The sequence below is a fragment of the Rana temporaria genome, chromosome 7, assembly GCF_905171775.1.
Source record: "Rana temporaria chromosome 7, aRanTem1.1, whole genome shotgun sequence".
Classification (NCBI taxonomy): domain Eukaryota; kingdom Metazoa; phylum Chordata; class Amphibia; order Anura; family Ranidae; genus Rana; species Rana temporaria.
In genome coordinates, this window is record NC_053495.1 from 139,259,143 (window position 1) to 139,275,921 (window position 16,779).

The following is a 16,779-nucleotide window of genomic DNA, read 5'->3' on the forward strand; positions in this document are numbered from 1 at the left end:
GCCAGTGTCAAATGCCACCTCCCAATCAGTGCCAACCAGTACCACTTGCCAGTGCCACCTGTTAGTGCCTGCCAGTGCCATCCAGTGCAACCTGCCAGTGCCAATTAGTGCCACCTGCCAAAAAATAAAAATAAAATCAGCATCATATATCGACCATTGGCCCCCCCGATTTCTAAATATCGGCATCGGCCAGAGAAAAACCCATATCGGTCAACCTCTAGTGATGATCACTGTTCTAAGCAATAGTTTACTGTCACAAATGGCTTTCATGCATGACAGCTTGTTTACTATTGTGATCTGTGATTGGTTACAGCTAATTACATGGTACAGGGTGCCAAGTACCATGTAATAGTTGTGGGACAATCACCGCAGCACAATAGTAAGCAATCATTAATGGAAGCCATTCATGATGGTTTTGCTTACATTTAAATTACCATGATTGCTCATAGCAATTACGATACCCCAGTTGCTCACAGCGACCCAGTATCACACTCCACACAACAGTCACTGGATCCCACTGCTGCGCACCCAAGGGGGCGCACTAGTACATTGCAGTGCCTGCAGCTGCTGTCTGCTCACAGTACGTGTACTGTGAGCCAGCGGTAAGTGGGTAAATAGAACTAGAAAACAGCTGAAGTTAACGGCTTCCTGCCTGGATCATTGTAAAATGATATTTGGGTGGGAACCCTACTGTTCTGGGAGGATGTTATATGACTTCGTTCTGAGAACAGGCCTTGCTCTGGTGCGCTATGTCGCTTGCTGGGTCCACCAGACACAGCGGATGACTGATCAGTATACCGGCCCGCTACCATGTGATCGCTGTGGCCAACCACAGCAGATCACATGACAGTTGTAGACAATGAATGGATTCCTTTCATGCCACTCATTGTATACAACTGTGTTGCAAGCCGAGATTGGTCAATGATCACGTGGTACAGACAGGGCCAATCACAGACCATTTGTACCATGCGATTAGCTGTGGTCAATCACAGCTAACCACAATAATACACAATGTCTACACACAGTCAGTAAAAATATTTGATTATAGCAGTGAAATTCACCGCTATAAAACAATTACGGTACAGTGCCTTGCAAGAGTATCCACCCCCCTTGGCATTATTCGTGTTTTGTTGCCTCACAACCTGGAATTAACATGGATTGTTTGAGGATTTGCACAATTTAAATTTACAGAACATGCCCACAACTTTGATGTTTTTATTTTTTTATTGTGAAGCAAACAAAAAAATAACAGAAAAAGTCAATGTGCATAACTATTCACAAGTCAATACCTTGTAGAACCACCTTTTGCGGTTATCACAGCTCCAAGTCGCTTTGGACAAGTCTCTATGAGCTTGCCACATCTTACCACTGTAATTTTTGCCCATTCCTCCTTGCAAAACTGCTCCAGCTCCTTCAAGTTGGATGGTTTGCGCTTGTGAACAGCAATCTTCAAGTCTGACCACAGAATTTCTATTGGACTGAGGTCTGGGCTTTGACTAGGCCATTCCAACACATTTACATGTTTCCCCTTAAACCACTCAAGTGTTGCTTTAGCAGTGTGTTTGGGGTCATTGTCCTACTGGAAGGTTAACCTTCACCCTAGCCTCAAATCACACAGAGTGGTACAGGTTTTGCTCAAGAATATCCCGGTATTTAGCACCATCCATCTTTCCCTCAACTCTGACCAGTTTCCCAGTTCCGACTGCTGAAAACCATCCCCACAGCATGCTGCCACCATCATGTTTCACTGTGGGGACGGTGTTCTTTGGGTGATGTGATGTGTTGGGTTTGCGCCAGATATAGCATTTTCTTTGATGGCCAAAAAGTTCAATTTTAGTCTCATCAGACCAGAGCACCTTCCTCCATACATTTTGGGAGACTCCCAAAATGTCTTTTTGCAAACTCAAAACGTGCCATTTTGTTTTCTGCTGTAAGTAATGGCTTTCTTCTGGGCACTCTACCATAAAGCCCAACTCTATGGCGCGTACAGCTTATTGTCCTATGTACAGATACTCCAGTCTCTGCGGTGGAACTCTGCACCTCCTCCAGGGTTACCTTAGGTCTCTGATTAATGCCCTCCTTGCCCGGTCCGTGAGTTTTGGTGTGCAGCCGTCTCTTGGCAGGTTGGCTGTTGTGCCATATTCTTTCCATTTGGTTATGAAAGATATGGTGGTGCTCCTAGGGATTAAAGATTTGGAATAATTTATATATATATATATATATATATATATATATATATATATATATTCCTAGCCCTGACTTGTACTTCTCAAAACAATTTTACTCGTTTGGAGAGTTCCTTGGTCTTCATGACAGTGTTTGGTTAGTGGTGCCTCTTGCTTAGGTGTTGCAGCCTCTGGGCCTTTCAAAAAAGTGTGTATATGTAATGACAGATCATGTGACACTTAGAATGCACATGGGTGGACATCATTTCACTAATTATGTGACTTCTGAAGGTAAATTGGTTGCACCAGAGCTTTTTATGGGCTTCATAATAAAAGGGGGTGAATACATACACACATGCCAATTATAACTTTTTTATTTCTGAAAATGCTTTTATGTATATTTTTCAAATTTTACTTCTCCAACTTAGACTAGTGTGTTCTTATTCATCACATATAATTCAGATTAAAAGAACATTAAACTAAAATGGCGTGAAGCAAAAAACGAACAGGCGCTGGTCACTAGCGCAAGCAAGACACTGCACTAGCCTCTCGCCTTGGTAGGTGGTCAAGAGGTCAGATTATAGCCACGCCCCCGACATGTTTCGTCATAAAACCTGACTTATTCATGGGATATGCATATCCCATGAGGCTAGTGCAGTGTCTTGCTTGCGCTAGTGACCAGCGCCTGTTCGTTTTTTGCTTCACGACATTTTCTGGGGGCTATCAACTTAAAGTGTGGATCGAGTGCCGTGAGTTACCTGGATTTTCTTTCCTTGGTCCGCCGTGACCGTAGTTTGCCAGCTGCACAATATTGGAGATTTCTGCTGTGTTTATTCACGTTTTTACCTTTTTGGCATTGTGCGAGTGCATAATTTGCAGAGTTTTATGTGGTGTGTTATTAAACTGGTTTTACGTTATCACACTATGTTATACTTTCTTCATTATTTATGAGGATCTTATTCACTACTTGATTGAGAATGGAAGCTCGCCCTATGGTTTGAACCAATTATTACACGCTATTGTGCCGAAGCACGAGAGTGTTAGGCTGTTCGTTCTGGTGAGTGGCCATTTATATTGGTGAAGGAATCACTTTATCTCACATCGGGTGTGGTGGAAGAATTTTTTGAATTAAATTTACTTTAAAGACTTTACACCTTGAAAGAGAGAAAGAAATTTTACCTCCTATTACTTTTCCATGAACTTTTATTTTGCCTATGAACACTTTCAATCACGGGTTTGAATGATTTGGACTTTTACATTATTATATTGTGTTTATTTATTCACTGTGTGGCTCATACACACGAGCGCTGTTTAAATATAATTTACGGTTTAATTTAATATTTAAACACGTTATATATACTTTGTCATATACTTTTTTCTAAAAACAGCAGCTGTGATTCTCTTTGAATGTTTAGTCCTAAGCGCAGAGGTGTGTGTCATTAGGGCCCGTTTATTTTGATCACACACTTTTTTTCACATAAAAGGCGGTAATGTAAGAAAATAGTTAAAAAGCCAAGGGGGGGGGGGGGGGGGGGGTCGCCATGCCTCATTACTAAATACCTCAGACTGTCTAAAAAGTTCATTGGGGGGGGGGGGGGGTGATTTTTACTCTCCTGGCGTTTCAGGTCTAAAGAAATGGAGATAGGCAGTCAGTACATCAGGATTTATTGATTTTCAGATATGCAGCCCTCACATTTTTGTAAATATTTTATCACATCTTTTCATGTGACAACACTGAAGAAATGATATATTGCTACAATGTAAAGTAGCGAGTGTACAGCTTGTTTAACAAGTGCAAATGTGCCGTCCCCTCAGAATAACTCAACACACTAGTTGTCACACTAATGTCTCACTTCTGTTGCCAGCAGTTTAGTATACCTCCTCCCCAAGTGAAAATGTCCAAATTGGGCCCAAAGTGTTAATATTATGTGCGGACACCATTGTTTTCCAGCACTGCCTTAACCCTCTTGGGAATGGAGTTTACCAGAGCTTCATAGGTTGCCACTGGAGTCCTCTTCCACTCCTCAATGACGACATCACAGAGCTGGTGGATGTTAGAGACCTTGAGCTCCTCCACCTTCCATTTGAGGATGCCCCACAGATTATCAATAGGGTGTAGGTCTAGAGACATGCTTGGCTCAGACCATCACTTTTTCCCTCAGCTGCTTTAACAAGGCAGTGGTCACCTTGGTGATTTATTTTGGGTCGTTATGATGGAGTACTGCCCTGCGGCCCAGTCTCCGAAGGGAGGGGGATCATGCTCTGCTTCAGTAGATCACAGTACATGTTGGCATTCATGGTTCCCTCAATGAACTGTAGCTCCCCAGTGCCGGCAGCACTCATGCTGCGCCAGACCATGACACTCCCACCACTATGCTTGACTGTAGGCAAGACACACTTGTCTGTACTCCTCACCTGGTTGCCACCACACACGCTTGACACAATCTGAGCCAAATAAGTTTATCTTGGTCTCATCAGACCACAGGACATGGTTCCAGTAATCCATGTCCTTAGTCTGCTTGTCTTCAGCAAACAGTTTGCGGGCTTTCTTGTGCATCATCTTTATAGGAGGCTTCCTTCTGTGAAGACAGCCATGCAAGACCAATTTGATGCAGTGTCTGAGCACTGACAGGCTGACCCCCTCCATCCCTTCAATGTCTGCAGCACTCATACGTCCATTTCTCAAAGACAGCCTCTGGATATGATGCTGAGCACATGCACTTAACTGCTTTGGTCGATCATGGCGAGACCTGTTCTGAGTGGATCCTGTTAAATCGCTGTATGGTCTTGGCCATCGTGCTGCAGCTTAGTTTCAGGGTCTTGGCAATCTTCTTATAGCCTAGGCCAGTGGTCATCAACCCTGTCCTCAGGGCCCAATAACAGGCCAGGTTTTATGTATTACCTTGGGAAGATGCAGACTAGAATACTGCAATCACTGAGCAGCAAATGATATCACCTGTGATGTATTTCAGTTATCTTGCAAATCTAACCTGTTAGTGGGCCCTGAGAACAGGGTTGATGACCACTGGCCTAGGCCATCTTTATGTAGAGCAATAATTATTTTTTTCAGATCCTCAGAGTTCTTTGCCATGTTGAACTTCAGTGATTTTATAATTATCAATCAGCTGTGGCACCTGCAGGGCTCCAATGAGGAAAGTGGAAGGGTCTACATCCTTTTAGGCCGGGTTCACACTTGTCCGACAAATGCTCCGACATTGGGAGCTCATGACGTGTGAAAATCAATGTTTCCCTATGAGAGCTGTCTTAACTGGTCCTACACAAGTCGGTCCGACTTTGAAAATGCTCCCTGTACTACTTTGGTCCGACATTGATCCTACTTCAGCCCATTGAATATCATTGAAGTAGGAGCCTTGTCCTTACCATCCGACTTTTGACATCCGACATGTGATTACAACAGCAGTAAAAGGAAGTTATCTTACTCTGGGATTGTTTTGATTGGTCAAAGAACAAGTCAGACTATCAGAGTCGGATCAAAGTAGTATCCTGTTCATGAAAGTCGGATGGACGTAGGACCAAATGTCGCAGAGCAAAGTAGGATGAAAGTCGTACTACTGTCGTGTAGTATAGTGTGAACCCAACCAAATCGTGACTTCCCTTGGAAAGTGCCACCAAAAATGTAATTTTTGTTGCAGGGGATGCTCAAAAACCGACTTGTATTCTATTGCAGGCTTCTGGGAAAATCAGTAAGCCAATCACACAAACAGGAAATTATATTTCTAGGGGGAGTTCTGTACACATCTGTGTACAGAATGAAGCCAGGTTGCTATATTGGCTTGTATTTTACAAAATGAAAAGGATTATTTTTTTATTTTAAATAACCATTCAATTACAATAGGACTTGTCACAACTCGATATGCTATATTCCCCCCCCCCCCCTTCGAAAGCAGTTACCCTTTAACCCTTTCACCGCCAGGTCTGTACATCGTTGACTGACAATAGGAGCCACGTTGAGGCTGTCTAGGAGTAAGATCATTACAGATCCATCAGTCGAGGATATACCCCTTCCTTTTTTGGGCCCTGTCCAACTACTAAATTAGGACATGGACAGTAGATCACGCTAAACATTTGGCTGAACGTCTACAGATCTGTGCTGGCATACCATTGCTAAACTTCTGAAAATATCAATCCTTAGACATTTCTGTCGACCAGGATTTCATCCTGCTCACCACGGCAGCCACATAGGGGAAAAAAAAAAACCTCTGGGTGCGTGGCAAGCTAACCTACACGTGCATGCGACGGATGGATATTCTCCTCTGATCCTTTACTTCTAAATGAATTATCGTACTTCGGTTGGTGAAACGCTCTTAGCGGCGATCCAACTTTCAGCTTTGAAAAAAAAAAAAAAAAAAAAAAAAAGAATAAGCCTGGCGTAATCCCTGAAGATAAAAACCATGAGTGTTTTTCGAAACGCGTTGGATGGTCCGTCATCTTGATAGCTTCTGGGCTTTGATTCTTAATTCTGTGTTTTTCCATTTATATGTTTTGGTTATATCCAATGCTTTGTATTATGCTTTTCACCACGATTTGTTTATTTATGTAATAAAATTCAAATATATTTTTACATACATTTTCTGTCTGTGATCCATTCAAAGTCCCATCTTTCTGAAGAAAATTGTTTGGTACTACAGTATAACCTTGGATTGCGAGCATAATTTGTTCTGGAAACATGCTTGTAATCCAAAGCACTCATATATCCAAGCAAATTTCCCCATAAGAAATAATGGAAACTAAAATGATTTGTTCCACAACCATTTATTCATATGTCCTTCAGTTTATAGTCCATATAAAAAGATTATAGCAATGTGATCAGTTGTGGAACCATAAAATGTCCATCCACAAATGGAAGCCTCCCCAAAGGCATTAGAAGCAAAATCCAGCAGGAGCCACAGAGTATAAAAGAGAAGCGCCTCTAAGTGTAGCAATATGGTTTCATTTAATGAAGGTACAACATTTAGTACTCACATGGTTGATGATTAAAAGGAGGTACATCTAAGTATGGAGACATCCGGGGTAAATCGATCCATATAGACCGTCTTCCTCAACACCAGCTCTCACCGATATCAGTCTGCAATCATGACTGGGAAGACTATGCTGCAGTAGAGCGAGGCTTGAACCGCTCGTGGAAAGGACGAGATCAATGGTGGTGTGGAGAACGGTCTATGTGGACAGCTTTACCTCTGATGTCTGCATACCTAGATGTGCCTCTCCCAATCATCAACCATGTGCGTTACTAAATGTTGTACCTTCATTAAATGTAACCATAATGCTACACTTAGAGGCGCCACTCTTCTCTTATACTCAGTTGTGACATAACACTACTTGTATCTCAAGACATCGCTTGTATATCAAGTAAAAAATTATTAAAACATTTTGCTTGTCTCCCAAAACACTCTCAAACCAAGGTTTTACTGTATATGTATACTGGATCAACAGTCTTGTTGGCTAACAAAGGCAAATCCCCCTTTTTCACAAACATGTAAAATTTCCCCTACGCATGCGATAAACATGTTACATTGTGCATGCCATATGGGAGCAATATTTCTAGCACCAGATAGCCTCTGTAAAGCTAAACTGATGACTAATAGGAAGCTTTTAAAGCATAGCCTATTAAAAAAAAAAAAATATATATATATATATATATATATATATATATATATATATATATATATATATATATATATATATATATATATATATATATACTGAAGTTTTTTTACATGTTGGGTATCTGTTTACTCGGTGCAACCTTGTTTTTTTTTTTTATTATTGTACAAAAAAAAAAAGGGGTAATAAAAAAAAAAAAAAGTTGGAACTACCACTGGTTTATGCTCTAGGGTCAGCTTCTCTAACGCCCAAACAAACTTAGTGGAAAAAAAAAGACAGATGTTGCAAAAAAAAAAAAAAAAAAGAAAATGGTGAAGGAGGAGGAGGACACCTTGGCCCCAGCTTCCAGGAGGGATGGGCGATGTCACCGGGCCTCTCCACTGCCTCCTGGGATAGCTGGGCTCTTAAACTTCTGAGAGATGGCTCCCCGACACATTGTAGGGGCCCCATTCATGTGGGACTTCGAGGGTCCAAAAGGAGCAGCTCAGTGGTGCATCTCCCAGAAACATCTGGAGCCAGCCCTGTGTGCAAGAAGCCCGTTTCTGCTCCTAGGAATCATGTGTTGGTGTAAAGATGCAACCTGTACAAAATCAATGACAGATTTACAGATCCCGTCCAGTGAAGCTCATCCATCCCTGTATATGGCCAGTATCTGACAGCCTCTCAGTGATTTGCACAGGCAGCTATATGCAGACACATGTGACCCCTGGCTGCAGAAATAAGCTGAATAGCCGACGCGTTGATATGTATGAGCCATACGAGTGATTACACTGATGCTAGCAGAGGCTAAGCTGTGTCCAGGCTCTCTGCAGACACCAGGTCCATAGAACATGTATTACATGCACATTACCTGAGCAGATCTCTGCTGAGCTGGTCACACAGGAGATCTCTAAGTCGGCGTCGCTCAGCCCCCTCCTTGGCACGGAAGCCCTTCAGCTCTCCCTGGGCAGCAGATGCCATCTGAAGAGTCTGCAGGAAGAAGAAGACAACATTAGACAAGCAGAGATCCCAGAGACACCATTCATTACCAGCCTACAGACATGTCACCTGTACACACACACACATACACGCAGCCTACAGACATGTCACCTGTACACACACACACAGCCTACAGACATGTCACCTGTACACACACACACAGCCTACAGACATGTCACCTGTACACACACACACGCAGCCTACAGACATGTCACCTGTACACACACACACGCAGCCTACAGACATGTCACCTGTACACACACACACGCAGCCTACACACGTCACCTGTACACACACACACGCAGCCTACACACGTCACCTGTACACACACACACGCAGCCTACACTCGTCACCTGTACACACACACACGCAGCCTACAGACATGTCACCTACACACACAGCCTACAGACATGTCACCTGTACACACACACACACACAGCCTACAGACGTCACCTGTACACACACACAGCCTACAGACATGTCACCTACACACACAGCCTACAGACATGTTACCTGTACACACACACACAGCCTACAGACATGTCACCTGTACACACACACACACAGCCTAGACATGTCACCTGTACACACACACAGCCTACAGACATGTCACCTGTACACACACACACACACCGCCTATAGACATGTCACCTGTACACACACACACAGCCTACAGACATGTCACCTGTACACACAGCCTATAGACATGCCACCTGTACACACACACAGCCTATAGACATGCCACCTGTACACACACACACACAGCCTATAGACATGCCACCTGTACACACACACACACAGCCTATAGACATGCCACCTGTACACACACACACAGCCTACAGACATGTCACCTACACACAGCCTATAGACATGTCACCTGTACACACACACCGCCTATAGACATGTCACCTGTACACACACACCGCCTCCACCTCTACAGCTCCATGGCAGCAACAGGCTGCTCCTCCCCCTTCTCCTCCGAGTGACGGCTACAGCCAGCTATGGAGGAGAGCCGTATATTATAGGTACAGGGGGCAGCCTGGCCCGAACACACAGCACGGCGCCAGACTAATGACGAAGCACAGCCGGCTGCACCTTGCACTTTCTTTTCGAACACAAACTACAACACGGCTGGATGAGATCATGGCCGGAAGTAACGCCCCTAAACATCGCAGCTGACCAATCAAAAGTGCCTGGTTGGCCGGTCCTGTCTTCTAATTGGTTACATGAGAGCAGGTGGCTGCAGGGCGGGAAATAATCATTTGTTAACTCTCCAATGACCAGATCCCTGCCGCCTGCACTCATATTTCCAGTCACTTTCTGTTAACCATCTCCATTCCGGCCCAGCTCTGAGATTTCTCACATAGATGGGAAAAGCAGCATTTTTTTTGCTAGAAAAATACTTGGAACCCCCGGATACTACTATACTATATATATATATATATATATATATATATATATATATATATATATATATATATATGTAAAATCACTTGAGATGTAGTGCATGCAGACAATATAACACCCTTTTTATTTGTAAAGTATAAGGGATGATTTACGCTGTGTAAATAAATACCCAACCGTCAGAAAATTTACTGACAGTTTGGAAAAATCTGTGACTTTTAACTGCCCCGTAGATATACAGGCTGATAATTTGTCATGGTGTGTAGACTTTTGTAAGTGTGAAGCAGTCAAACTACTTGTTATGTGTGTTTTCATATCGTGTTTTCAATAGGAGTTCTGTCATTATTCATGTTGTCAGTGTAGCACTACCCCCGAAAGAGCTGCTGGTTGTTTTGGGTGGCACAATTACCTCGTGGCTCTTCCGAATTCCTAGGGGTGAATGGTGCATATAGCAATAGTAAAGGAATGTCCGCAACAAGTGTCTTTTCTGTGCTCTTTATTACCCAGCCGGGTAAAAACAATGAACTGGTGATGAAAGGGATAGAGTTTGCAGGAAGACGGAGAACAGCAGATTCAGGCGTAGTATTTGGAACAGTCCTGCTCCCATACGTAACACTTTCCGTACCACTCCTGCCTGAGTGGGTTTAGAGCCCATTCACACCTAGGCGTTTTGTCGCCTGTAGCGCGACGCTCACAAACGCCAGAGGGACCAAAATACATTAAAGTCTATGGGGATGGTTCACATCTGAACGCTGATGCGCCAGACGCCCATCGCCTGTAGCCAAAAAAAGTTCCGGACCCTTTTTTGTCGCGCGTATCGGGCGGTTTGGGCGTATTTGAGCGTTTCCATTTCCCATAGAAAGTAATGGAAACGCTCGATTCAAGCCACTTGCGCGACAACGGGCGTTTGCTACGGGCGTTTCGTCGCTTTTATTAATAGAACTTGTCGCCCATGCAGAAGATTAAAAAAATCTACCAACATAGCAACAAGTGATGAAAAGATGATAGTTTTTCCTATTGGCTAAATAAAAAACGTCAAAGTACAAAAACGTCGGACAACGCTGTATGCAAACGCACAAATAAGCATGAAAACGCGCGACAAAACGCCGGAAAAAAACGCCGAACGACCGACGCTCAGGTCTGAATGCAGCCTTAGTGTACCCGGACAGGCCCCTCTCACTGACTTGGCAGCCGGAGTATCACTCGAACATTTGTAGGCTAAAGTCTCTGCCACAGACCCTCCTGAATGGACTTCAGGGAGACGTCTCTGCCACAGGCCCTCTCTGGTTGCATTTACGGAGGTAATCCTCCTTAGGTAAATTACGCCTGGATCTCCTTCTTAACCACTTCCTTACTGGGCACATATACCCCTTCCTGACCAGGTGAAATTTCAGCTTGTGGCACTGCGTCACTTTAACTGACAATTGCGCAGTCGTGCGACGTGGCTCCCAAACAAAATTGACGTCCTTTTTTCCCCACAAATAGAGTTTTCTTTTGGTGGTATTTGATTGCCTCTGCGGTTTTTTTTTTTGCGCTATAAACAAAAATAAAAAGACAATTTTGAAAAAAAAAAACAATATTTTTTACTTGTTGCTGTAATAAATAGCCCAATTTTTTAAAAAAAAAAAAAATTTTTCTCAGTCTAGGCGATACGTATTGTTCTACATATTTTTGGTAAAAAAAAAAAAAATCACAAGAAGCGTCTGGTTTGCGCAAAAGTTATTGTGCTTACAAAATAGGGGACAGAATTATTATTATTTTTTATTATTTTTTTTTACTACTAATGGCGGCGATCAGCATTTTTTTCGTGACTGCGACATTATGGCGGAGACATCAGACACTTTTGACACATTTTTGGCGCCATTCACATTTATACAGCGATCAGTGCTATAAATATGCACTAATTACTGTATAAATGTGACTGGCATTGAAGGGGTTAACACTAGGGGGTGAGGAAGGGGTTAAATGTGTACCCTGAATTGTGTTCTAACTGTGGGGGGAGGGGGGTGACTGGGGGAGGTGACCGATCTATGTCCCTATGTACAAGGGACACAGATCGGTCTCCTCTCTCCCCTGACAGGACATGGATCTCTGTGTTTACACACAGAGCTCCACGTCTTGTCCCTGTAGCCGCCGATCCCGAGTGCCTGGCGGACATCACGGCATGCGCATCGCCATCTCAGCGACGCGCCGACTGCGCGCGCAGGCCGTAAAAACACGGCCAGTTAGAGAAGTAGAACCACCCTGCGGCCGTATAAAGTCGTATGGCCGTCGGGTAGTGGTTAATGTCGCCCAGGTACCGACTGACAGGTGATCAATCCTTCAGTGTCCGGCTACCCTGATCCCCGGTGGTTTGTTGAAATCCTTTTGGATCGCCAGCCTCTCATTGGCGCTCCTCAGACGGACTCCCCACTGAACAGCAATACCGCTTGGGATCCTCAAAGGTGGGAACCCAGTCACTCACTGGGTCCCCGTCACTGCTCAGATGTTCCGGGGCCAACATGGTCCCGGAACCAGGAACACCGCGTGGCACGCACGCCCCGGTCAGGTAGGCCATAACGCCAGGGCGCCGTGATGTGGCCACCCTGAAGGTGGGTGCCACACTGGACGATGAAGACCTAGAACCAATGGCATCTGCCCCATAAATACCCTCCCCCAGCATGCACTGTGAGGCTACACCCTCCTGATTGGCTGCTGGGGAAGAGCACCTAAACCTTGACTCCACTGCTGCCATCTACTGCACAGGAGTGGGAAGAACACCCCAGTACAACAGAATGAGCCCACAGCACAGCCAAGCTGAGACAGAGACCCTGTTTTAAGCATAACAATTTGGATCAGAGTTTAACTACACTCTGATCTCCCTTTAAATTTAAATAGCACCGGTACTTCAAAGTAACCAGGCACTACATCAGTAAAAAATGTGCTCCGTCAGTAAATTTACCATATGCCCAGCCACATCCTCCGTCCTCAGGATTGGAAACTCAGGGAAACTCAGAGAATGCTTCTCCCGGTATTTGAAGATTCTAGGCTCTTACATAACATGCAGTCCGTGGATCGTAAGAAACATGAGAGAAAAGGAGACCATAGCGTAATTCCGTATTGGAGAAAGTTTAATAAAATAAACTAATGTACTTACAAAATAGATGTACAGTATATTAAAAGCATGTAACACAATGCCGGCCGGCACTATAGAAGCCCTTCCTCCTTCAAATCGACGCGGTGACGTCAATGCACGCCGTCTCAGATGCGTTTTCTCATACGCAGACGTCTGAGTTCATGGAATGACAACAAACTACAGTACATTAAGACCCTTTCACATCGGGACGCTTTTCAGGCGTTTTAGCATTAAAAATAGCGACAGAAAAGCGCTTCTCATGCCACCCTAGTGTGAAAGCCTAATTGCTTTCACACTGGTGTGGTGCGCTTACAGGACGGGAAAAAAGTCCTGCAAGCAGCATCTTTGGGGCGGTGTATACACTGCTCATCCACTGCCCCTGCCCATTGATATGAATTGGCAGCGCTTTGGAAATGCTGTAACATGGGCACTATTAACCCTTTATTTGCCCGCTAGCAGGGGTTAAAAACTATAACAGCAGTAAAGCGTTGCTAAAACTAGCGGCGCTTTACCGCTAACGGCCACACCGCCCCAGTGTGAAAGGGATCTAAATCATCCACGAGCGATACTTTAAAAGACTTTACAGGTTACCCGCTTAGAGGTAATCAGGAGGTCCGGGCTGAAATTATTGCTCCCACAATGACATTCATGGCGACCCCTCACATGTGCATACCTCCCAACTTTTTGAGAGGGGAATGAGGGACACCTATCGGGAAACGTATGCAAGCATAGGACACACCCCTGGCTATGCCCCCTTAAAGGAAAATTGTACAAAAAAACAAGATTGGTTAAACCCACAAGTGCTTTTTTTACCACCACTATTCCTTTATATTGGCTTTTGGAATTTACAGATGCAGCAATTTAGATATCAGATGAAAGGTTTAGTGCTGGAAAACACTTTTTGATAGATAAAAAGTGCATTTTATATACAACTACTGTATATAGATCAGACTAAAATGAGGAACAAATGAGGAGGAATGAGGGACATAGGGACATTGCTGCAAATCAGGGACAGTCCCTCAAAATCAGGGACAGTTGGGAGCTATGCATGTGTGGTGCGATCACTGTTCACATATGCAAGTAGGACCTACCTGCTCTGGAGGCATTGGGGTTGGGAGGCATTACACATGTTGCCTGGGCTTTTTGAACCAAGCCTATCCGCCTGGTATTATAAAAAGGGAAAGGCCAGGGTCTGCAGAGTTTTTGCTGATTCCCGCTCAGCAGAAGATGTGATTGCTGCAGAGGAGGACTGCTGCACCTTGCAGTCCATCTGAGACACCAGGAGTCTGGAGTATCTTCTAGCCTTAGCGAGCACCGAACATGGACTTCTACCTTTTGGAGGTTAGCCTGGGCAGCCTAGAGAGAGATAGTCAGGGGGATGCTTAAATGTTTTTGTTCATGTTGGACTGTATTGCTGAAACAATTCAGTAAAAGTTGTATCAACCATTCTAAGCCTGGTCTGACGTTCTTTAACCACTTGCCGACCAGCGCACGACTATGTACGTTGGCACAATAGCTCGGCTGGGCAGATGGACATACCTGTACGTCCCCTTTAAAAAGCAGCATTGTGGGCGCGGGCCGCAAGCCCTGTGAGTCTGACCGTGGGTCCCGCGGACTCAATGTCAGCGGGAATACCCGCGATCGTCTCACAGAGAGGAAGAACGGGGAAATGCTAATGTAAACAAGCATTTCTCCATTCCTCCTAGTGACAGGACACTGATCAACTGTAATCGGGAGCGGTGATCAGTGTCGTGTCACACACAGCTCACCCCCACTACAGTTAGAAGCACTACCTAGGACACACTCAACCACTTCAGCGACCCCTACTGGTGCATTTTTATAGCACTGATCGCTGTATCAATGACAATGGTCCCAAAATGGCATCAAAGTGTGCAATGTGTCCGCCATAATGTTGCAGTCACGATAAAAATCGGTGATCGGCGCCATTACTAGGAAAAAATAAATTATTATTAAAAATGCCATAAAACTATCCCCTATTTTGTAGATGCTATAAGTTTAGCGAAAACCAATTAATGAACGCTAATTGCGTTTTTTTTTTTTCCAAAAATATGTAGAAGGATATGTATAGGCCTAAACTGAGGAAAAAAATGTTTTTTTTTATATATTTTTGGGGATATTTATTATAGCAAAAAGTAAAAAATATTGCTTTTATTTCAAAATTGTCGCTCTCGTTTTGTTTATAGCGCAACAAATAAAAACCACAGAGGTGACCAAATACCACCAAAAGAAAGCTCTATTTGTGGGGAAAAAAAGGACGTAAATTTTGTTTGGGAGCCATGTCACACGACTGCGCAATTATCAGTTAAAGCGACGCAGTGCCGAATCGCAAAAAGCCAGCCAAATGGTCTGGGGCTTAAGTGGTTAAAGGGGTGCATAATGGTTCCTGGCATATCAAAAGAATAAAAGTCAGTAAAGCACATAGTGGGGTATGAAGTAAAGCCACCACAAAAGGTTGACTCAGCAAGTCAAGCCGAAGGAGTAATGCAGTTGTTACGGGTAACTAAGAACTAGCACAAGTTACATTGCATCCAGCCGTGAAGCGTGGCACTTGGCATTGGTAAAGGGTTCCCCAGAAGAGTGGGGGTCAGTGTTCTGACTCCCTCTCCAGCAGTTGGTTTCCATAGGCAACTGGGCCCAAACTTGTGTTATGGAGACCTGGCCACATGGTATGGGAAGGAAGGAGTTAACAAGTGCACACATGAGGTCCATGCTATGTGCAAGGCAGGGCCCCCATTCTGTCACTAGGAGTGAGGTGGCAGAGGTTCGATCGATGGACTGGTGGAGAGGGCACGGGCCCAGCAGTGTTCCTCTGATTTGCAACATCTGACAACAGTGTGCAATCAGACAGGACAGCACTTTTCAGAGGAACTCTGTTGTTTTTATGGGATAGCAGTCAGCAGATTTATACACAATAAAAGACACTACTACCTTTGTTGGAAAATATTTGGCCGCGGCCTTTATTATTGGCTTTAATAAATAAATATTTAAAAGTTAAACTTTAACAACATGTAAAACAGCTCAGCCACTACAGCTCAAGCTGTATAATCAAAATAAAGGGGAAACTCCCCACTTAAACGTATATAACTTGTTTAACTTTATATACAAAAACTGTCCCCCTTAAAAGGTGACACCAGCCACATAATGATCGGGTTACCCAATAGTAAACTAGCAACCCCTTACACTGCCTAGCTACAGCTTAACCTGATTTCAGAGGTCAAGGAGCCAATGGGAACTCTTCCCGCAAATTCTGCTCTGAGGGAAGTCTAGAAACCTCTGCTGCCGCAATCCCATGAGGCAAGGGTGGCTTAAAACTGTTTCCCCCCTTTTCCTTGCATTACTGCACAAAGTGGCAAGGCTCATCTCTAAGTTGGAAAACTGCCTTAATGTTAGATTTTCACATGACCACAGTCCCCATCTGGTCCCAGGCATTGACGTGCGTGTTCACAACAAAAGGTACCCCCACATGCAGAG

At 44.1% G+C, this 16,779-nt stretch overlaps 1 protein-coding gene across 2 annotated transcripts in view; it reads right to left on the reverse strand.

The window, feature by feature from the left end:
- Positions 1-9,913, reverse strand: part of BTBD8 (BTB domain containing 8) — a 124,368-nt gene extending 114,455 nt beyond the window's left edge. The window contains exons 1-2 of one of the 2 annotated variants that reach the window (XM_040360036.1): positions 9,692-9,913; positions 8,641-8,759 (exon numbers count right to left, since the gene is read on the reverse strand). In XM_040360036.1, the coding sequence (XP_040215970.1) occupies positions 8,641-8,750 (110 nt within the window). In that variant the 5' untranslated portion in view covers positions 8,751-8,759; positions 9,692-9,913. Of the gene's footprint in view, positions 1-8,640; positions 8,760-9,677 lie in introns of both variants that reach the window. The other variant, XM_040360035.1, reaches the window with a different exon arrangement.
- Positions 9,914-16,779: the final 6,866 nt, after the last annotated feature.